Source organism: Felis catus, chromosome A2, assembly GCF_018350175.1.
Source record: "Felis catus isolate Fca126 chromosome A2, F.catus_Fca126_mat1.0, whole genome shotgun sequence".
NCBI classification, from domain to species: Eukaryota; Metazoa; Chordata; class Mammalia; order Carnivora; family Felidae; genus Felis; species Felis catus.
The window spans coordinates 17,130,162-17,153,472 of record NC_058369.1 but is presented as its reverse complement, the minus strand read 5'-3'; the positions used below and the strand labels follow the sequence as shown (position 1 = coordinate 17,153,472).

At 37.5% G+C, this 23,311-nt stretch overlaps 1 protein-coding gene across 4 annotated transcripts in view; it reads left to right on the top strand.

Moving 5' to 3' along the window:
• Positions 1–23,311, top strand: part of SMARCC1 (SWI/SNF related, matrix associated, actin dependent regulator of chromatin subfamily c member 1) — a 177,464-nt gene that overhangs the window by 62,769 nt on the left and 91,384 nt on the right. For all 4 annotated transcript variants that reach the window (XM_045049537.1, XM_045049532.1, XM_045049531.1 and 1 more), the window contains 7 exons: positions 3,622–3,681; positions 8,264–8,301; positions 11,661–11,782; positions 15,669–15,740; positions 18,490–18,603; positions 19,231–19,384; positions 19,877–19,990. In XM_045049537.1, coding sequence (XP_044905472.1) covers positions 3,622–3,681; positions 8,264–8,301; positions 11,661–11,782; positions 15,669–15,740; positions 18,490–18,603; positions 19,231–19,384; positions 19,877–19,990 — 674 coding nt within the window. The remainder of the gene's footprint in view (positions 1–3,621; positions 3,682–8,263; positions 8,302–11,660; positions 11,783–15,668; positions 15,741–18,489; positions 18,604–19,230; positions 19,385–19,876; positions 19,991–23,311) is intronic.

Genomic DNA, 23,311 nt, shown 5'->3' with positions numbered 1-23,311 from the left:
TCCTAAAAAAACACATTTTTAAAATCTGTTTATTATTTTTTAGAAAGTCTGTTCTCACCACATTCTTTTTCAAATTTATTTATTTTGAGAAAGAGCGTGTGCATGCTGCATGCCTAAAGAGTGAGTGGGGGAGGGGCAGAGAGAGAGGGAGAGGGAGAGAGAATCCCAAGCATGCTCTTTACTGTCACCTCAGAGCCCATCGTGGGGCTCCATTCCAGGAACCGTGAGATTGTGACCTGGGCCGAAATCAAGAGTTGGTCGATTAACTGACTGAGCCACCCAAATGTCCCCACATTTTCTGTTTTTAATTAGAATATGAAGCCCACTAAAATGTAACAGAATTGTTGATGTGGTTGGGCATAAGTCTGCCATTATGATTTTTTGAACAAGGGAAGGGTGAGAGAGAGAGAGAGAAGGAGACAATCTGAAGCAGGCTCTAGGCTCCAGGCTCAGTCTGTCAGCACAGAGTCTGATGCGGGGCTTTAACCCTCAAACCTGTGAGATCATGATCTGAGCCAAAGTTGGGCGCATAACTGACTAAGCTACCCAGGCACCCTTCGTTATTTTATTTTTTTAAGTTTATTTATTTAAGTAATCTCTGCAGCCAACGTGGAGCTCAAACTCACAACCCCAAGATCAAGAGTTGCATGTTCTTTGGACTAAGCAAGCCAGGCACCCCCGAAATATTTATTTTAAATAAAAAAACTAAGAAGGTGGTGGTAGTCTTAATAGATAACTGTCTAAACTATAAACCTGTAATAATGAATAGTGTATGATTTCGACACAGGAATGGCTGAATCCCTTAGTGGAGTAGAATGGTTGGTTCAACTGTAGATCCATATTTGTTTATAAATTTAATTTACTGTGACTTTCGCAGTGCCAGTTTGTGGGAAAAGACCAAACGGTTGCATAAATACATCTGGAAAAATTTTGTATTCTTTTTTGTGTCATAAATAAGAATTTAAGCTTCAGGTGGATTCAAGTTCCAAATTTAAAAACAAAATTATTTAAGTAAACTTCCAAATATTGATGTACTTAATGCTAGTGTTAGCCTTAGATGAAGTATTCATTAGTCATTTAACAAAGGATTCGAACCCTAAATTTGTATTCCTCACCTCCCCACTGGAAGACCTACTTTATTATTTATTTATTTTTAAAATTTAAATCCCAAATTAGTTAACATATAGTGTTAATGATTTCAGGAATAGAATTTAGAGATTTATCACTGACATAGAATATCCACTGCTCATCCTAACAAGTGCCCTCTTTAATGCCCATCACCAATTTAGGCCATACCCCCACCCAACACCCTGCCAGCAGCCCTGTTTTTTCTTTGTATTTAAGAGTCTACCTCTCTGTTTTTATCTTATTTTTGCTTCCTTTCCCCTAGGTTCATCTGTTTTGTTTCTTAAATTCTATATATGACTGAAATCATATATTTTTCTCTGACATATTCTGCTTAGCTTAGTATACTCTAGTTCTATCCATGTTGTTGCAAACGATAAGATTTCGTTCTTTTTGATCTCCTAGTAATATTCCTCTGTGTGTGTGTGTGTGTGTGTGTGTGTGTGTGTGTGTGTGTGTGAGAGAGATGTCTTTTTTTTAATTTTTTAAATGTTTATTTTTGAGAAAGAGACATAGAATGCAAGTGGGGGTTGGTCAGAGAGAGAGGGAGACACAGAATCTGAAGTGGTCTTCAGGCTCTGAGCTGTCAGCACAAAGCCCGACACAGGGCTTGAACTCAAGAATGGTGAGATCAGATCTGAGCTGAAGTCAGACGCTTAACTGATCCACCCAGGCGCCCCTACACCACATCTTGTTCATTTATCAGTCGATGGACATTTTGTCTCTTTCCATACTTCGGCTGTTGTCAATAGCACTGGCAAAAAACATTGGGGTGCATGTACCCCTTTCAATCAACACCCATATCCTTTGGATAAATACCTAATAGTGCAATTGCTGTGTTGTAGGGTAGTTCTATTTTTAACTTTTTGAGGAACCTCTACACTGTTTTCCAGAGTGGCTGCACCAGTTTGCATTCCCACCAACAGTGCAAAAGGATTCCTCTTTCTCCACGTCCTAGCCTACATCTCTTGTTGCCTGAGTTGTTAATGTTAGCCACTCTCACCGGTGTGAGGTGGTATCTCAATGTGTTTTTGATTTGTATTTAAGGGCAAAGTATTTATGTACTGGTAATTTTATCAAATTTCAGGGCCATTAAATGTGTGGAAAGATGCTCAACCTCTCTTAATCAAGGATATTATAAATTATTAAAGTAACACTTTTCATCTATTAGATTTTCCAGACTTAGAAAATGGATGATTCACAGAGTACTGATGTTTTGAGAAAGTGGGTATTTTCAGATGCTGTTGGTAGAAGTATAAATTAATGAAGCCACTTAACACAATTTATTTGTTCAATTTTAATGTGTATGTGCAGTAGCAGTTTTAATTTCAGAGCCCATTTTAAGTAATTATAGGCACGGTTAGAGATGAATGTAAGATGGGGCACCTGGGTGGCTCAGTTGGGCATCTGACTTTGGCTCAGGTCATGATCTCACAGCTTGTGAGTTCAAGTCCCGCATTGATCTCTGTGCTGACAGCTCAGAGCCTGGAGCCTGCTTCAGATTTTGTGTCTCCCTCCCTCTCTCTCTCTCTGCTCCTCCCCCGCTCATACTCTGTCTCTCTCTCAAAAAAAAAAAAAAAAAAAAAGATGAATGTAAGAGGATATGGATTATGTTATAGTGAAAAATTGAAAATAAACAACAGTTGCCATCAATATAGGGCTGGTTACCTTATGTATGACCCATCCATGGACACAGTGGATTCATTTCATTTAAATGAAATAGTTGTATATAATTTAACTATAAATGTAACTAAAAACACTTAACATGGAATGGTAATATAGGCACACAGTTGAATGACATGGGTAGAATGCTAAGGAAGAAGCACAGTATGGATCACAGAGCTGTAAGATTTAAACCCCTCATACAGGTTTTGTGGGTTTTTTTAGGTTTATTTATTTACCTTGAGAGAAAGAAAATATGAACAGGAAGGGTCAAAGAGTGAGGGAGAGAAGCTCAAACAGGCTCCACGCTCAGCATGGAGTGGGACATAGGGCTTGATCCTGTGACTGTGAGATCGTGACCTGAGCCGAAACCAGAAGTCAGATGTTTAATTGACCAAGCCACTCAGGAGCCTCTAAACCCCTCATACAGGTTTTGAAGTTTACAGAGATATATAATAGGTATCAGTTCTCCCTGAGTTTATTTACCTAAATGAATGGCACAAAAATGGGAATCCACAAACACACAGAAAATGTAATAAAAAATACTTTGGGGGAAGGGATTGAAAGGTTCTTTTCAGGTTTTGCTCTCTATATTTGTGTATTGTGTACTTTTATCATGAAAAAATTGATGCTTGGGTAATTAATTGCAAAATGGCAGTCTTATATTAAGTGTTAGTATTTTTTTCATCAGATTTACAGTTTTTCATGAAGGTGAACACTGGATGGTGGTGGTTTGCAATGAGATTCATGTACTTTTTAATCATCTATTATTTTTTCTTCTTTTAAAAAAGTAGAACTTTCCCTCTAAATCATGACTCTTTTTTTTCTTTCTAGTGAACCCAAAGAAAGATAGTGAAAATACACCTGTTAAAGGAGGAACTGTGGCAGATCTAGGTAAAAACCAAACAATCTGTACACTTCTGTGTTGTTGTCTCTCTTATTGATTCAGCTCCTCTAATGATTCTTCCTTTCCTGAGAGATGTTGCTTCCAGTTGCTATGCTTTCCAGCGCAGACAGTGACCACGGTCACCCTAGCACCACTGTTAGTTTGGTTTGCTGCCATATTAGGAAATTTAAATTCCTGTGATCATTTTTTTCTACTCTTTACTGATTTGATTTTTGCATCTTTAGAGCAAAAGTCTGTTGCCTTTTTTTTTTTTTAAAGTCTGTTGACTCTTAAATACTTCTATTTCCTAAAGTATTTCTTCTAGTTGGCTAAATAGTATAAAATGAGAATCCTATCATCCATTCATAGTAGTATTTACAAATTATAGAGTACATTTTTATGAGGACATCATGGTCCTTGGATGTGCTGGAGGGTGGGAGAGAGGAACGTAGTCACTTGTTCCACTTAAAAAAAGTAGAGGTGGTTGTAAACGTCTTTGTTTTTGAGAATTGTATATGGATCTCAGTTTCTCTGTTCACTTGTAAAAATTAAGGGAGAACCTAGTGTTTTCAGGATTTATATAATTTATATATTTATAAATTTATACTGAATTTTTGACTTTAGGGAATTTTACACCTGAAAGGGGTTTTTGAGGTCTCCTTATGTGGAAAATGAAACTTCAGTTTCTTTATCTTTTCACTAAGTGAATTCTGTATTTCAAATAAATTATAGAGATTCTGGATGGCAGCTAGTAGGTAGTGAGGGGTTTTTTTTTTTGTTTGTTTGTTTGTTTGTTTTTACTTCATTTCACTATATCATCCTTTTCTGGCTTAAAGCCTATCATTGAACATCAGGTCCAATTTTGATGTCAGAAGTAGAAATAGAAAATTATCTTGATGACAGTTTATGTAAAGTTGGTGTTAGGTCAACAAAATAAATGAAACAAATGCTGTCAAAACATTTCTATCTTAATTGTCTTTTAACATTCTTAATAGAATATTAATAACTATTAATAATTTCCATTTTCTATAAGCTTGTCTATTCCACAACTGGTACTTGTCCACTGAATCAAAGGCCAAGAAAACAAAACTAGCTATACATAGACTTTTAATGTTTTCTGTAATGTGACAGAGTAAATGATTGTTAAGACTGGATACTCTTTACTGGGACAGTTTGTTAAATAGAATTATAGTTTCTATTTTTTTTTGTTAATTACCCATTTTATTTTATTTTACCTTTATTTTAGAGAGCTTGGGAGAGGAAGGGAGGGAGAGATAGTACACAAGAATATTAAGCAGGCTCCATGCTTAGCACAAGCCCACGCTTACCTTGACCCCATGACCCTGGGACCATAACTAGCCGAAATCAAGGCTTGGATGCTCAACCCACTGGGCCATCCAGGCGCCCTGATAGTTTCTGTTTTTTAATTATATATCCTAAAAAGGAATCAATCTGTAGTTTTATGAGTGTAGACAATTGTCCTTTTAAAAATGGGAGCTACTATGAGAGTGTTTCTTTTTTTTTTTTTTAAGTTTTTTTTAATGTTTATTTATTTTTGAGACAGAGAGAGACAGAGCATGAATAGGGGAGGGTCAGAGTGAGAGGGAGACACAGAATCCGAAGCAGGCTCCAGGCTCTGAGCTGTCAGCACAGAGCCTGATGCGGGGCTCAAACTCACAGACTGTGAGATCATGACCTGAGCCGAAGTCGGACGCTTAACCGACTGAGCCACCCAGGCGCCCTGAGAGTGTTTTTTTAATGGACTTTATCAAAGTAGTCAAATCGAAGCCAGTTTTAAGAACTGGATAGAAGTTTCAATTGGATCTAAAACTTTCAGTGCTGGGTATAAGAGCTCTTTGTGTTTGTGAATGGCTTGAGGTCTAAACAGCAGGGGTGTTATGGCTGAAGATGCTGCTCATCGCAGCTGGAGAGCTAGAGTCTGTGGAATTTTAAATTGTTGTCCTGGCCTCTCATCTAGGAACCAACAGGCTTTTCCACGTATCACTTAATCATCTGGCTTTCTGCATTAGATATAACCTGAACCATGTGCCAAGGGTAACTGATTCATCAACTGGGAATTCCTCTTCACAGAGTTGTTTATTGTTTTAACTGGTCCATTTTCTGCCTTACATGTCACCTAGCTAAATATCCCCAATCCTTCTTCCCTCCCTCCCTCCCTCCCTTCCTCCCTCCCTCCCTCCCTTGCTCCCTTCCTTCCTCCCTTCCTCCCTCCCTCCCTCCCTTCCTTCCTTCCTTCTTTCCTTCCTTCCTTGAGACCACTGAAAGGTCCAGATTCCAGGGGCTGAGGTGAGAGTGTGATTGTCCACATCTAGAAGGAGGAAGAGAACATTTATGAGTACTGTTTAGGAATCCATAAGCAGGTGGCCCTCCTACTTTAGTATTAGCAGAAGTGAATTTCCTTTGGGTACCAAGACTACCTCTGGGACAGAAATCTGTTAAACTAAATATATTTTTATTTTATTTATTTAAAATTTTGTATTTAATGTTTATTATTTTTGAGAGCACACAAGTGAGAACGAGCGCTTGAGCAGGGGAGGGGGAGAGAGAGAGGGAGACACAGAATTCAAAGCAGGCTCCAGGCTCTGAGCTATCAGCACAGAGCAGGGCTTGATCCCATGAACTGTGAGCTCATGACCTGAGCTGAAGTTGGAAGCTTAACCGACTGAGCCACCCAGGCGCCCCTGTCAAACTAAATTTAAATGGTGTGTTTTGACCAGAGAGAGATCATTAAGTTGTGTTACCACCATCTAGTGAAAATTTGGTTATCATGGGGTTTACCAAGATCCAAAGAACAAAAAATTCATTTTGACAACTTTATTTAGAACTGTTAGTCACTTCCTAGAAAAAAAGTAGTCCCTGTGCAGAACTGGGTGACCGTAAGTTATTTACCACATGGTGAATCTCCTATTCCTGCTAGCAGTTGTTTGTCTAACTTAGAAATCAAACAACAGTGCCCATCTCTGTTTTGCCTAAGTACCTGCCAGGTATCATTCTACATATGTTCACATTTCATTGTAAAACCATGTTAGTCTTGTGTTATGTTTTTTTAAAGAAATAATTTTTTAATGTTTGTTTATTTTTGAGAGAGAGAGAGAGACCGACAGAGCTTGAGTAGGGGAGGGGCAGAGAGAGAGGGAGACACAGAATCTGAAGCACGCTCCAGGCTCTGAGCTATCGGCACAGAGCCCGATACGGAGCTCAAAGTCCCAGGCAATGAGATCATGACCTGAGCTGAAGTTCGATGCTTAACTGACTGAGTCACCCAAGTGCCCCAGTCCTGTGTTATTAATGAGGAAATGAGCCTAGAGGGGTTCGGTAATGTTTCCAAACATAAAGCTATTAAGCGGCAGAGCACAGACTCCGGTCTAGGTCTAACTTTAGTGCCAGTGCTTTGTGTCACTGCACTCTGCTCTTGTGCTCATTTCTCCCAGCCTTCAAAGCTCATAGTGACCTTTCAGATTTGTGAAGGTGTCAGGTTCGCCCCCACCTGAGGCTCTTTGATCAGGCTGCTTCCTGTCCCTGGAATGCTTTTGTCCTTCCCTTATGTTTCAGCTAAAATGTTACCTTTTCAGAGACGCTTCCCTCTTTATTTAGAAGGGTTCACCCACCCAATCCCTCTCTAAAATATATTAATTTGTTTTTCTCTGTATACCAGCTTTCATCATCTGAAATCTTTTTGTGTATTTTCTCTCTAGTCTGCCACTCCCAACTGGGGTGTAAACTCAATGAAGACAGGGACCTTTTCTTGTTTTTCATTGTGTTCTTAGCATTTGGACACATAGTAGAGGCATTCTATAGAATATGATTGAACGTTTGAGTACTAACTGTTCATCTATTACTGATATTTTTATATTCTCTAATGTAGATGTTGGCATCCTTATCTGGAAAGGGCCAGCTAGTATTTTATACAGTATGGGCTATATGGTCTCTGTCACAGTTAATCAACTTTGCCATTGTCATGTAAACGCAGCAATAGTTAATATATAAACAGATGTCCACACTGGCACTTTTACTTTTTGCTGTGGAAATCAGCTGCCTGGTTTAAATTATACTTGGGTTTATTCCTGTTCTTTTGCAAGGCCGACATTTAGGTTTTGGAGTCTTCTATCCTCAGAAGGTATTAACAATCTTACCAGGACTTTGTAGTGATTGATTCTCACCTCATTTCTTTACTCCTCATTTCTTAACTCATTTCCTCTGAGATCCAAAATGTCATTACTTTGTTTCATTAAATCTCAAGTGGCTAGAGTCCTAATCAAGTCCCTTACCTTTTATTAGCAAGATCATAACTGAGATTAGTAGCCTAAGCAGTAATTAATTATAAGTTCCCTGTTGTTGGAAATTTTTAATTATTTAATGCTTGAAGCTCTATTCATCTTTGTGCTTCTGTGTACAGTACCACTTTACTGAATTATTAGAGGTGGGTTTGCTTTAATAATGTTTTATTTCTTTCCTTTTCCCTCTCTAGTAATAATTATATAAAGTTTTAAAAATTATCTTGAAGTTTCCAAGTAATCCAAAGAGCATATATACCTGATTTTTACATAATTGTATATTTTGATTTTGCAGATGAGCAGGATGAAGAAACAGTCACAACAGGAGGAAAGGTAACAATTTAATTACGCCTGGTACGAAAGTAGCTATCTAAGGGTTCAATGTATGGAGCAGTAGAAACACTGATTGAAAGTGCCTTAGAAATACTCAATTTTGAGGCCCTTCTAATTTTTTGTTTTCAACCCATCTCTGAAATAATTTGTCTTTCTCGACTCCTAAGATTTTTCAAAAGGAAATTTCTATCTTCTCATGTAGTGTCTCTCCTATGCTAATTTCCGATTCCATTATAGCTCTGGTTGCAAGGTGGTAATCAGAGCTGAATGCAGTGTTCCAGGTGTTATCCGATGGTACAGGTGAGCAGGGACCATACCTTGCCTTGATTTTCTCCCTTCCATTTATATCAGTACAATTTCAGTCCACAGCCAGTACAGCTTTTGATCATGCTCTTAACCTTTTTGAGCCATTACAGTCACCTGCTTCCTGTTTGATCAGTTCTACGGTGGAGATATATCAATAATTATGCTGTTGAAAGGTGTTGGATTTAAGGCAGGATTTTACTTTTCTTTTTAGTAGATGGCCCATTGTTCATTCAAACTGTCGTTTGTGTTATTAATAAGTGTAACTAATCCCTAATCTCTCTGAAATAACTTTCTTCCTTTGCTGAAAATGGATAGTTCTTTTTCATTGAGTCAGAGAAATCCCCCAAATTGACATTTATTGTTTTTATACATTCAAGGAATGAACGTATTTATGACAGGATTGCCCTGAAAAGTATTTCAAGAAACTCCTCTATGTAAGGCTCTTCATCTGAATTGTCCTTATGATTTTAATTTTTTTTTTTTTAAGATTTTAATTTTAAGTTATCCCTTATCCAGTGTGGGCCTTGAACTCATAACCCTGACATCAAGAGTTGCATGTTACACTGACTGAGCTAGCCAGGCACCTCTATGATTTTCTTTTTTAAATCAGACTTCTTCAGTTAACCAACTACTTAAAATCATTAACAAATGTTACATTTATAAAAATATGTCATCATTTTGTGTAAATATTCTTATGTGGTAGTGAAAGAGACCCAAATAAAAAGCCAAACAATTGGGCATAGGAGATTTTGTTTATGCCAGGGGCAGGGGACATTTTGAAACCAAGGCTAAGTCTGCTGTATAACTGAACCCAAAACTTGTTAGACGTATTTACTGTAACACCTCGTCCCACAATGCCATGCCGTGCGTTTCCTTACTCAGATAATTAAACCATAGACTGTTGGCCTTTATTTATTTATTTTTTTATCAAGAAAAAAGTTTTTTTTTAAATCTTTATTCACCTTTGAGAGACAGAGCATGAGCGGGGGAGGTGCAGAAAGAGAAGGGGACACAGAATCCGAAGCAGGCACAGATCCAAAGCAGGGTCTGAGCACTCAGCACAGAGCCCAGTGCGGGGCTTGAACCCACGAGCTGTGAGATTATGAGCTGAAGTTGGACGCTTAACCGACTGAGCCACCCAGGGGAGGGGCAGAGAGAGAGAGGGGCAGAATCTGAAGCAGGCTCCAGGCTCCAGGCTCCGAGCTGTCAGCACAGAGCCTGACACTGGGCTTGAACTCATGAATGGTGAGATCATGACCTGAGCCCAAGTCGGAGGCTTAACTGACTGAGCCACCCCGGTGCACCCTCTTGGCCTTTATTAATTGCAGTGCCATTCTCTCCTGAATAAAGGATATATTTTGTGTTCTAATTGAGTTTGTGAAACCTTCATTTCAAAACCACTTTAACCATGTGCATATTTTTTACTAGCTCCCCTGATTTGGGAAATAACATTTTTTACTTTTGTCATCAATATTAGCATACTTGTTTCACCATCATTTAAGTAACAACCAGAGTTCCTTGGGGCTTTCAAACATTACCTTTTTTCTATACTCATTGATCTTAAGGAAATTACTGTCTTAAGTTTCTAGGCAGTAATACTAGATCCTCACTTCAAATAATGCCACACAGATATTTACACTGAATGAAGTTAAAGATAGAAATTAAAGTGTAGAACTGGTTTTTAATAGGAAAGAATTTCATAAGAATAAAAACAGTAAAAACACAGATGAAAGGTTGTAGATTTAACTGTACAAAATTGGAAAACATCTGAGTGTCAAAAAACTTACTTCCTGTAATATTTGTGATAAAAATGTTTAATTGCAAGTTAATTATGAAGAATCAATAAGATAAATAGAAATTGTTAAACATTGTACAAGTCGTGTGGTCTGGAGTTTTAAAACCTTTGAATTTCATTAAATACACCCCCAGAGGGAGGCAGGGATTAAAGGTAACTGAAGAGATGCAAATGTCACTTAATACGGATTTCTTGATTAGGTTCTGATTTGGGGACAAAAATGTATAAAGGGCATTTTTGGGTTAATTGGAACCATTTGAATACAAACTTTGTATTACATGATATTATTTAGAAGTAATTATTACTATTTTTTATTGGAAGCATAAGAAATGTTCCTGTGTTTTGACCCACAGCAGTGATTTTTAAATTATTGTATTAGCCAGGCCAGGTTTTCAGGTGGAATCATTAGTTAAAACCTCTTTAAACTGGATAAAAATCAGAGCTGACTTTTATTAGTGAAAATGATTAAGAGTGTAGGCCCTCTATCCGGGATTTCTGGAATTCTACCTACCCTGTTTATTTATTTTTTTAATTTATTTTTTTTTTATCTTTACTTATTTTTGAGAGAGAGACAGAGTGTGAGCAGGGGAGCAGCAGAGAGAGAGGGAGACACAGAATCCGAAGCAGGCTCCAGGCCCCGAGCTGTCAGCACAGAGCCCGATGTGGGGCTTGAACTCACGAACCGTGAGATCATGACCTGAGCCGAAGTCGGATGCTCAACCGACTGAGCCACTCAGGCACCCCTACCCTGTTTATAACTTAATAGCTCTGTGCATCATTTTCTCACCCACAAAAGTAGTAGTAATCGCTGCTGTTACTGTGAGGAATGAATAAGGTGCATGTAGCTGGTAGCAGATACTTACTGATGAATCTTTGGGATAGGGGAAAGCTTGTCATTATGCCTCATTAGGGTCTTTGAGTCACCTCCTTATAAATCACTTGAGAGCTAGATATGTGACCCCAGGATTAGATAAAACTGGACAAGCAAGAAGCAAGCTATTGTGAGAAAAGTTTTGAGTCTTCTCTGAGTTGATTCCCTCATCTGTAAAAGCAAGGAATAAAATCTGCTGTGTCATCTGGGAATCTTGTGAAGGTACCTTAAAACTGTGAAGGGTTGTTTTTATTTGAAATTTGTTTTTCTAATCCTTGAAATTGGATCAACTGGCCTCATTTTATGCCCTAATATCAGAAGTTTGAAAGCTGTTACATATCTCTCTGTAGTTCTCTGTTTCTCTCAACTCTGGCTTCTTTTCTATAGGAAGACGAAGATCCTAGCAAAGGTGATCAGAGTCGTTCACTTGACCCAGGAGAAGATAATGTGACAGAGCAGACCAATCACATTATTATTCCTAGTTATGCATCATGGTTTGATTATAACTGGTGAGTGGGCCATGTATACCTGTGAATAAGATACTTAGGTGTGGGAGAACTTCTTGAAGTTATCTTATGCCTTTCTGCCCAAGTCCCTCTTGTCACTAATCATTGTCAGATGGATGAAGGAAGATGGAAAGTGATTTTAACTTTGGAATGTGTTCTTTTTTTTCTTTCTTAAGTTTATTTATTTATTGAGAGAGAGACAGAGACAGACTTTGTGCATGCGAGTAGGGGCGGGTCAGAGAGCGAGGGAGTGAGTGAGAATCCCAAGCAGGTTCCACACTGTCAGAGTCTGAATCGGGGCTTGAACCCATGAACCGTTATGTATGATAACTTGAGCTAAAACCAAGAGTCGGACGCTTAACTGACTGAGCCACTCAGGCTCCCCTGGAATGTGTTCTTTAAAGCAGTTTAGGGATGGAAACTAAGTTGTGTTGTAACTTGGGGGTGTAAAATTTTCTAAGCTTAGACTTAATTCATTTAGAATCAGTTATGATTCAGATGGGCAAATAGTTAAATATTTAATAATTATAAAATATTGGCATTCATTACATGATTTTGAAACACTAGGGGTGCCTGGTTGGCCCAGTCGGTAGAGCCTGCAACTCTTGATCTCGGGGTTGTAAGTTCGATCCCCATGTTGGGCATAGAGATTACTTAAAAATAAAATCTTTAGTAATGGCTTCATTTTAATATGATTTTTTTTTTTTTTTGTGAGTGTGCTCTAATAACCAATGTGGGGCTTGAACTGATGACCCTGAGATGAAGAGTCACATGCTGTACCGACTGAACAAGCTAGGTGCCCCAGTAGGAAATATTTTTAACATTAGGCTTTTCATGTATAAACATTTCAAGAAAACACTCTCCTCAGCATCTTCCCTGTTATTTTTACCAAAACCGTTTGACATCATTGGAGTGTGGTTGGAAATAACTAGTCCTAGATATTTTATTTATTGATTACTTATGAAGTGTGACTGTTTCATGTCAGCCTGATTTTTATCTGGCTTTTTATTTTTTAATTTATGTTCCAGAACTTACCCCTCCAAATAGTTAGCTTCTTTAAGGTATTTTCATTGGAAAGTTATATATATAACTTACGCTTAAGTGATGGATGGTGCCCTTTCTCAGAATCTTGTGGTCTTACTTGGATCTGTTGCCTGCTCTCAATAATTATACATTATCATTTTTTAAGGATAGGTGTGATTTTATGTATGTGTGTCTTTGTACATGGCATTTAGACATATATACATCTTTAGAAGCCAATTTAAAAGGGTAGATGATCCATTTGGAGCTATATTTTTTTCCAAAACCCCAAAATATGACTCTAATATTGAGACTTCTCTGCATGCCTTTAACATTTCTGAATGCAGTTCCTAAATGTTTTGAATAAATAGAAGCTGGAACAGAATAAGTATATAGCTCTTCTTTGAAGGTCAATCTTCATTATATTGATTGTGTTAAATTATTTTTATATTTGGAAGTGTCTCAGTATCAGTGTTATTAATTATAATTACATGTTCAGGTTCAGAACAGTTGAAAAGGACACACTTGAGGAAACTAGTGTTCTTTTCCTCTAAAATGAAAAAAGTCTTAATACTACATAACTTGGTAAGTTTTTATAGGTTACAGAAACACTTATTTGCATCATAACCATTGTGTGTCATAAAGCTTGCTCTAGTGGATAGTGGAGGTGTGTGTCACACCCCTGTTTTGTAGATAAAGGTAAATACTGTGTCCGTGTAAGTGCTCAGAGTCACATTTGACAATTGGGAGAACTCAGATTTTCTGATTCTGAATACCCCACTTCCTTACTCATTTTCAGAACCTAAGCAATTAGCTGCCTGCACGTAAGGAAAAGAAAGTTCTTTGGATTAAGCATTCATGTGTGTTTTGTTCTTGGTGAATATAGAAATTGTATTGTTTTGTGGGCCTTTCCTAACCTGTAACAGTAAAATAATGAGAGGTATATTAGAACTATATAATTAATTGCTTACAGCTATTCTCTTCATAGTAAAACTTGGAAAGTCATTACACATACGTATATAGCATTAATTTGTCTTAGGGATTATCTTCCTAGAAGTTTCCAGGTAATTCATTGTATTTATAGTATTTGGCAGTACAGATCCAGTTCAGACAATTTATATGTTCCCAAATAATGCAAGAATGAATGGTTTTTACGTAAACTCAATGTGGAGTTCAAACTCATGACCCAACGTCAAGAGTCACATGCTCTACAACTGAACCAGCCAAACGATGCTTTTAGTTACATTCACAGATTACTGATTTGCTCTTCTCTGTGTAACCAGTACATGTTGCATATCTGGAAAGCCACTGAGAAACTAGAAAGTGTCATCAGTAAAAACATTGATTTGTAGTAGTGTCAAAACCTTTGTACTAGATACACAGGTGGGTCATTTGTATAGTTCATGAGGCCTGATTTTTACATGGTCTCTATAGTGCTTTCATCTGTAACATTTTGCAAAATTATCAGGGCCTTTACCTAAATAGTAAAAATTAGTTCTGTGATTGATTTCTTTGTTTATAAATGTTTATATTTTTAATTAAAAAAATTTTTTTAAATGTTTATTCTTGAGAGGGAGAGAGTGTGAGCAGGGGAGGCACAGAGAGAGAGGGAGACACAGAATCTAAAGCAGCCTCCAGCTCTGAGCTGTCAGCATATAGCCCGATGTGAGGCTCAGACTCATAAACTATGAGATCATGACCTGAGCCAGAGTTGGATGCTTAACTGACTGAGCTACCCAGGCGCCCCTATAAATGTTTATTTTTGAGAGAGCACAAGCAGTGGAGGGGCAGAGAGAGGGGGGTACAGAGGATTCAAAGTCAGCTCTGCACTGAGAGCAGAGAGCCCCATGTGGGGCTCAAACTCAACGAACCACGAGATAGGACCTGAGCTGAAATTGGACACTTAACCGAGTGAACTACCCAGGCATCCCTTGTTCTATGATCTTTATAAAGGCAGTAGATTGCTGAAATCTTTTTTTTTTAATGTTTAATTATTTTTTCTTTTTCTGAGAGACAGTGTGAGCAAGGGAGGGGCAGAGAGAGAGAAGGAGATACAGAATCCAAAGCGGGCTCCAGGCTGTGAACTGTTAGCACAGAGCCTGACACGGGGCTCGAACTCAAGAAGCGCAAGATCATGACCTGAGTGGAAGTCGGACGCTCAGTCGACTGAGCCACCCAGGTGCCCCGATTACTGAAATCTTAAAAAAAAAAAAAAAAAAAAAGAGTTTATCACAAAGTTTCTGAGGGCTGGAAAAAAGTTGCATTGATATGAAAAACCCAAGAAACTGATCATTGTAAATTCCATCATCTTTTGGCTGGTTGTTCACTTCACCAGTTTGTTTCTGTGCCAGCTGCTACAATGTTCGTCAGCCAGTATCCAAAGAGCTTTTACTATTTTGTGGTTCATCATGTGGTCATGATATGTTATGTCAAGTACATAATAAAATGTATTGCTTTCAGTGTGTTGATTGAAGTTTTTGAGTTTGGTTATGGGAATAGAAAAACTACAGTTACATATTGAGGGTTAGAGAGGGAAACCTTATTATATGCTCTTCATACATAGGAACTTGTGCAAGCTAGTTGATTTTTTAAAATAATGCTTGAGGGGCACCTGGGTGGCTTAGTGGTTAAGTGTCCAACTTCGGCTCACAGTTCGTGGCTTCGAGCCCCACATCAGGCTCTCTGCTGTCAGCACAGAGCCTGCTTTGGATCCTTTGTCCCCCTTTCTATCTGTCCCTCCCCTCAAAAACAAGCATTAAAAAAAATAATTGTTTGCCTTTTGGATTTATCAATTCTACTTTGAAAATTACTTAGCTTAAATTTTAAGATTTTATTTTTTTAAGAGGACTTTTTGTTTTTTATTCCCCAGTATTCACGTGATTGAACGGCGTGCTCTTCCTGAATTTTTCAATGGGAAGAACAAATCCAAGACTCCAGAAATGTGAGTGAAATATAAAGATGTAATCCTGATACTACTACTTTAGAATGGGGCTGAAGTGTAGAGAAATTGTTAATTTGCATGTGTTTGGCAGGGGTTTCTTCAAATTGTTTTAAATTTTTTAAAAAAGTATTTATTTATTTTGAGAGAGCATGTAAGTGGGGGAGGGGCATAAAGAGTGGGGAGAGAGAATTCCAAGCAGGCTTTGTGCTGTGCTGTCAGCTCAGAGCCCAACTTGGGGCTTTATTTCCCAAACCGTGAGATCATGACCTGAGCTGATAGCAAGAGTCGAACACTCATTTTTGCTAATGTTTGGAAGTTTGCAAATATGTTACTCCATGCAAAACAGTGTTCATACCTCAGCCACACAGAATTCCATGCTGTAAAGGAATTTTTTCTACATTTTTTCTTCTTCCATTTGTATCTTGAACTATATGCATGTGAGCTCTTACAGCCATGATTGAAATTAGTAATAGTCATTCACCAAAATGAGCTGAGGTTTCTCCTTAACAGTTCCCAATTTATGTTATAGATTATGTATATTTATGTATGATAATCTGAGAGACGGTGGAATCTTTATCTTGTTTTCTTAATGAATGATTACTAATTGAAAGAATGCCAGATATGATGACATAGCTGCCTATAAATTGATCTTAATTACATAAAGCATTGTTGTGCTTTTGCATTGGAGATAAAAACCTTTTTGGAGATGGAAGAATCTTTTGGGGAAGTATTTTTGTATATTTGCCTGGTGACTGTTAAATACACATTTCTGGAAACGCTTGCCCCCAAATAAATCCACACCTGTCATACTATAAATACTTTTCCATATATTATCTTTATAGTATTAATTCATTGCTTGTTATACTCATGTGACTTCACAAATAGATGTCTTTTGCTTAAATTGTTTGGTTAGGGTGATTTTCCACATTGAACGCATGACAGAATATAGATAATTGAATAATAAATATTTTCTTATAGTAGATTGTCCACAATAGTTTGAGGTTGTAAGTTTAGATAATTCTAGCCTTTCCGTAACAAAAGTGTAAGGATTCATTTAAAACTACAGTCAAAGATTTGGCATAAGAAACCTGATAGTCTTTCCATCTAGTGAGACATGGTATATTCTTCTAGCTAATTTGCCAATTGCCAGCGTTTGTAAATACTTCTGGTTCTTGGCAGTCTTCTGTTTAAAAGCACAGTTTATCATTTTAGTCCGCTTAAATCTGAAAATTTACGGCTTTTATTTATCCATCTATGCGTATACTAGACCTTTTTTGAGCAGTGTACCTTTTCTATTCTGATGTAGCCCACCTTAACTTTGCCAGACTTTTGTTTTTCTTTTGTGGCTAGGTCTGTAGCTTCTTAAAATCTTGTTTTAAATATTTTATTGCAGAGGGGCGACTGGGTCGCTCATTCAGTTAAGCATCTGACCCTTGATTTTAGCTCAGGTCATGATCTCACAGTTTGTGAGATTTGGCCCCAAGTTGGGCTCTGCATTGACAGCACAGAGCCTGCTCGGGATTCTCTCTCCCTCTCTCTCTCCCACTCTCTCTCTGCCCCTCTCCCACTTGGACATGTCTTCTCTCTCTTGCTCACAATAAAAAAAGGTTGTTGCTTAAAAAAGACAGTAATAAATAAGTAAACGAATGAATGAATGAATAAATATTTTGTCACAGAAGTGTTTGGGTTTGTTGTAAAATAAGTCTCCTGTGACTCCGAATCCCAGTTTTTCTCTCCTTTTTTATCTGTTCTTGTTTTAGCTTTGATTTTGGCCTCATGGGTTCTGCTCATCGCCTGGCTGGGTATATAGCCATTGTCAGAGCCAGATCAACATGTGGCTCTACTAAGAATATAGAAATGAGAGGCAGCACGTGTTAAGAGCATGGATTCTAGCGCAGCCCCCCCGCCCCCCCCCCCCCACTCTGTTTGCTAAATTCTGGCTCCACACTTACCAGCCTTGTGGTCTAGGGCACTTTTTTTTTTAATGTATATATTTAAAAATTTTTATTTTATCTATTTTGGTGGGTGGGGTGGGGCAGAGAGAGAGAGAGGGAGAGAGAGAGAATATCTCAAGCAGGCTCCACTGTCAGCATGGAGCCCAGCACAGAGCTCGAACTCACAAACCATGAGATCATAATCTGATCCAAACTCAACAGTCAGTGCCTAATTGACTGAGTTACCCAGGAGCCCCTAGGACACATACTTTAATCACTCTGTGCTTTAGTTTCTTCATCGATAAATGAGATGATAGTGTACCTTTCCTTAGGGAGAGATTGTGAGGTTTAAATGAATTACTGTGGATACACAGTAGTTCTGCAGACAGCATAAATAACCAGGTGTTTATTTATCCATTCACCCCTGTGACCAAGCTTGTATTTATATTAGCTCGTGTTATTATTTTAACCTATCTATTTTTAAGTAAACTCTATGCCCAACGTAGGTCTCAAACTCCTGTCTCCAAACACAAAACCCGCCTGCTCCACCAGCTGAGCCAGCCAGACACCCCTATGTTACTTTACATTAACTTCATTGTTTTATTCTGTTACTTATCGTTAATATTAGTGAATAGTTGTTTTGCATATTAGCTATTATCCTTAATTACATTAATGACTGTGAGCACTCAATAGTATTTGTTGGAATATAAACTTTTTGTTGGATTTGGTTATAGGGAATCAGAAGATTATTGGCTCTATGAGTTATTTCTGAAAGGATGTGTGTTCACCTTATGAATTTTGCCACTGCTTTTTAGATACTTGGCATATCGAAATTTTATGATTGACACATATCGCCTAAACCCCCAAGAATATTTAACCAGCACTGCTTGTCGGCGAAACTTGACTGGAGATGTGTGTGCTGTGATGAGGTAAAATGCCTGACTTTTTCTTAGACACTTCACTGCAGGTGGTTACTGATTCATTGCTGTTTAATGTTTGATTGATCCAACTGGATATTTTCTTTGTTGATAAAATACCTTAATCAAATGTTTTTTATTTAGGGGTTGAGTATTTTTAATACCTTGGCATTTTCTCTTCTTTTTAAGATTGTACACTTGATATCTTTTATTTTATGGTAAAATCGTAAAATGACCAGGGATGGAGAGTGGGTTGATCTGGAGAGTGGATAAACTCTCTACACTAGATCTGTCTAAAGAAACAAATCAAATGGGAATCTCCTGGTTTGAATTTGGCCTGTGTGTGAGTTTTTTCACCATGGACTTAAGTGAACATTTGTTTTCTTCTTTCTGTGATGGAAATAATCAGGCTTTGTATTAGGTTTTGGGTGTTACGTTATCAACATGATGTTGAGTTTGTAGAAATTGTCCCTCATACAACAAACCAAAATTGTCAGTTAACTTTGTGGTGCTTCATAGCCTATAGAGAACATTTTACTTGTTTTATTGTTTTGATTTTTTAGTGAAATGTGATGATGGTTAATGGAGGAAGTGAGTTACAGTCTCTAGATGTTAAGTTTCAGAGCTTTACTCTTCCAGGGTTCATGCCTTTTTAGAGCAGTGGGGGCTTGTCAATTACCAAGTGGATCCAGAAAGTCGACCCATGGCAATGGGACCTCCTCCTACTCCTCATTTCAATGTATTAGCTGATACCCCTTCTGGGCTTGTGCCTCTACATCTTCGATCACCTCAGGTAAATTAATGATTACACAAATATTATTATAATTCTGGTTTTTGTAATTATTACTCTAATAACCTAATATTAGGCATTTTTAATATTACACTAATTATACACTGTATGAAACTTCTTCCCCTTCCTAACATTTGGAAAGTGAACAAACACATGTTCTTGAAAAAATTACTATGTCAACCAGATTTTATACAGCCTTAAGTTGGAATAACATGAGTCTAAGGTGTAAATTGTTCTTCACTGTGAAATGGGGTAGCATATTAAAGAAAATTTATTGTCTATTTTCTCTGGGATTTAAATGAGGCAGAAAAATGTTGCTTATACGCAACCTTTGTTGCCTATGTTGAAATGTTGTTAGAAGTGTAGGGCAAAGGTGTGGTTATTATTTTATTCTGAAATCTCTCTACGTGTCACTATTATACAGTGCTTTAAAAATTCTATCCCTTTAACTTTGTAGAGATTAATAAAGCCATTCATCATTTTTCTGACTCCTAGGTCCCTGCTGCTCAGCAGATGTTAAATTTTCCTGAGAAGAACAAGGAAAAACCAATTGATTTGCAGAACTTTGGTCTTCGTACTGACATTTACTCCAAGAAAACCTTAGCAAAAGTAAGGACTTTGTTTCTAGACCCACCTGGGCTGCAATGCAGCATGTCCTCTTTATTCTTCTTTGTAAGAAGTATCAGTTTTCATAAGAAACGTAACTTTCTATGGCATAAGAATGTGAGCATTCTAATTAATCTATTGGCATTTTATAAAACCACAATCACTTATCTTACCACTTTTTCTGTATGGTTAGAATGTAGGTAGGTTAAAGTAATGATGAATAATATGTTAAAACAGGAAAAAGTGGAGAATTTCAACATAATTGGAATATATAGACTCAAAGGAATATTGTATAATTGAAAAATGTGCCTGAAATTAACCTCATTGGGTGGTTTTAACAGCAGGCTAAACACAACAGAAGACAGGAATAGTGAGCTCAGACAGGTTAGTAGCTACCTTGAAATTGAAGCACCAAGAGAAAAATAAATTTGATCAAGGTGGCAGAGGGGGTCAAAGAGAACAGACTTTAAAGGACATGTGAGAAATGGTAAAAAGAATTCATGTTTATCATTAGAGACCTATAAAAAGAGAAAGAATGAAACAGAAGTGATATTTGAAGATGTAATGGCTAATCATTTTTGATAAATAATAAAAAGATACCAACTCAGTAGAGAGTCTAAACTGATCCACATTTGGATACAGAGGAAAACATGTTTAGGCACATCATGCTTAAACTTACCTTAAAAACTAACATCTTAAACAGGGCGCCTGAGTGGCTCAGTTGGTTAAGCATCTGACTCTTGATTTCGGCTCGGGTCTTGTGGGATCATTCCCCTTTCAGGCTCCATGATAAGTGTGGAGCCTCCTTGAGATTTTCTCTCTCCCTTTCTCTCTGCCCCTTTCCTCCATTCACACACATGCATGCTCTCTCAAACAAAAGAAAACAAAAAAACTAACACCTTAAAAGTAGCCACCACATTGGGCAGTGAGTGGCGTTGGAGAAGAACACATTAAATTCAAAGAAATAATCATAAAACTGATGTCTGACTTTTCAGCAGAAATGACAGAAGCCAGATGTTTGTTTATTTTTTGAGAGCGAGAGAAAGAAAATGCAAGCAGGGGAGGGGCAGAGAAAGAGGGAGACACAGAATCTGAAGCAGGCTCCAGGCTCTGAGCTGTCAGCACAGAGCCTGACACGGGACTCGAACCCATGAACCGTGAGATCATGACCTGAGCTGAAGTCGGATGCTTAACCGACTAAGCCACCCAGGCATTCCAACACCATAGTAACATTTTAAATGCTGAAGGTAAAGCTGTCGGTCTGGAGTTCTGTATCCAGTAGGAATACCTTTCAGGAGTGAAAGGGCAGATATTGAGAATGGGGTTAGGTTTTCACTAGCACACAGTACAGGAAAACTGAGGGAAGTTTTTTTGGGTGAAGGATATTGATCCCTGATGGACCCACAAGACTAGGAAGGTATACGTCTAGGGAGACGAATGAATGTACGATTAAATATGAAGAAATATAGACTGTTTAAGCAGTGATCATTTTAAGGAGTTTATAACATGTAGAAATGACCAAAATGGCAGAAAGACAATTACATGGAGTTAAACTCCTGATATAATTTAGAAATGTGATAAAAAATGCTGCTTCAGGTTAAAGTATATAATACTTTGGCAAACACTTTCCAAATACTTTTGAAGGGGATTGGATGTACATGGAAGAACAATGAATGCCAGAAGAGGTCAGCACCTGGGTCAGAATAAAAGATGTTCCCTCCTGATTTGTAGTTTTAAAAAACGGTAATAGACTACTTAAACCAAAAATGCTAATAGTATATCTCTAGGTTCTCAATATGTGTTAAGGACCAAACATGGCTCAAGGTACAGCAGAGGGAAATGGAAGTACAGTATATTAAAGTTCTTATGCCATATATATGGCACCTAATATGGTATTTGAGGATACACCATGACACGTTAGAGATGAGGATTCTAAGTCACAGAGTATTTAAAGACCTATAGCTAGTAAGTCAGTAATGGAGATAAAAACAGAATAATACTCCACAAAAAAGTTACCTCTCAAAAAAAGTTACCCCATAAGAGGGAATGAATAAGAAAGGAAGGGGTAGATGTGATGAGTAGAAAATAGGGAGGTGGTAGGTTTACATATGACCATGGGGATAGTAATAACCTTATTTGTAAATGGTTGTAATATTTCAGTTAAGCAACAGAGATCATCAAATTGCATAAAAAACTAAGAATCATAAATTGTCTGTAAGAAATCTAATTATAAAGTAAAAGAATGAGAGAAGACGTGTCTTCTAGACATTAATCCAAGGAATACCAGTTATGTTAATACTAGTGAAAATAGACATTAGAAATTATTTTACCAGAATTAAACATGGACATTTCATAATGATAAAGGAGTTAGTTAATCAAAAGGACATGATTGCCCTAATTAGGTATATAGTTCATTAAAAAACTCCAAAATATATAAAGCAAAACTGATAGAATTGTAGTTGGAGATTTCAATAGTCTGCTCTTAGTAATTGATAGAATAAGTAGGTAGGTAGGTTAGTAAGATAAGACTAAAGTTCTTGGGGAACATTGACCAAAGTATATTCAATTCTGAGCCATAAAATGACTCTCAAGAAATTTTAAAGGAATGATACTATAAAATGTGGTTGTATGATTTCATACACGTGAAATAAATATGGTTAGCTAACCACAACAAAATGAAACTAGAAACCAGAAACAAAAAAACAATACAGAAAATTAACAAAATAAGGAGATGGTTATTAACGAAATAAGGAAAGGATCGGTAAATTTGATAAGCCTCCGACCAGAGTGAGTGATCAAGAAGAAAAGAGAAGACACAAATTACAAATCAGGAAAGAAAGAATATATTACTGATTCTCTGTACATTAAAAAGATATTAAAAATATAATCAACAACTTGATAATAATATGTTTGACACTTTGATAAGACGGACAAACCCCTTGAAAGCAACAAAATAAAAAACTTTACTCAGGATGAAATAGGTAACCTAATGTAATAGCTTGAAAAATGTCCTCCAAAGAAATCAGATCCTGATGCCTGGAACTTGTAAACATTACCTCATTTGGAAAAAGGTTCTTTTGCTGATGTGATTAAGTTAGAGATCTTGAAGATGAGATAACGCTGTATTATCCAGGTCGGCCCTGAGTGCCATGACATGTGTTCTTCTAAGAGGTAAATCCAAAGAGATTTGAAGACAGAAGAGGAAAAGGCAGTGTGACCTCAGGCACAGAGGTTCAGATAAGGCAGCTGCAAACCAAGGAGTTCTGAGTCAGCCACCAGAAGGTGGAAGAGGCAGAGAATGAATTCTCTTCTGGAGCATGAATA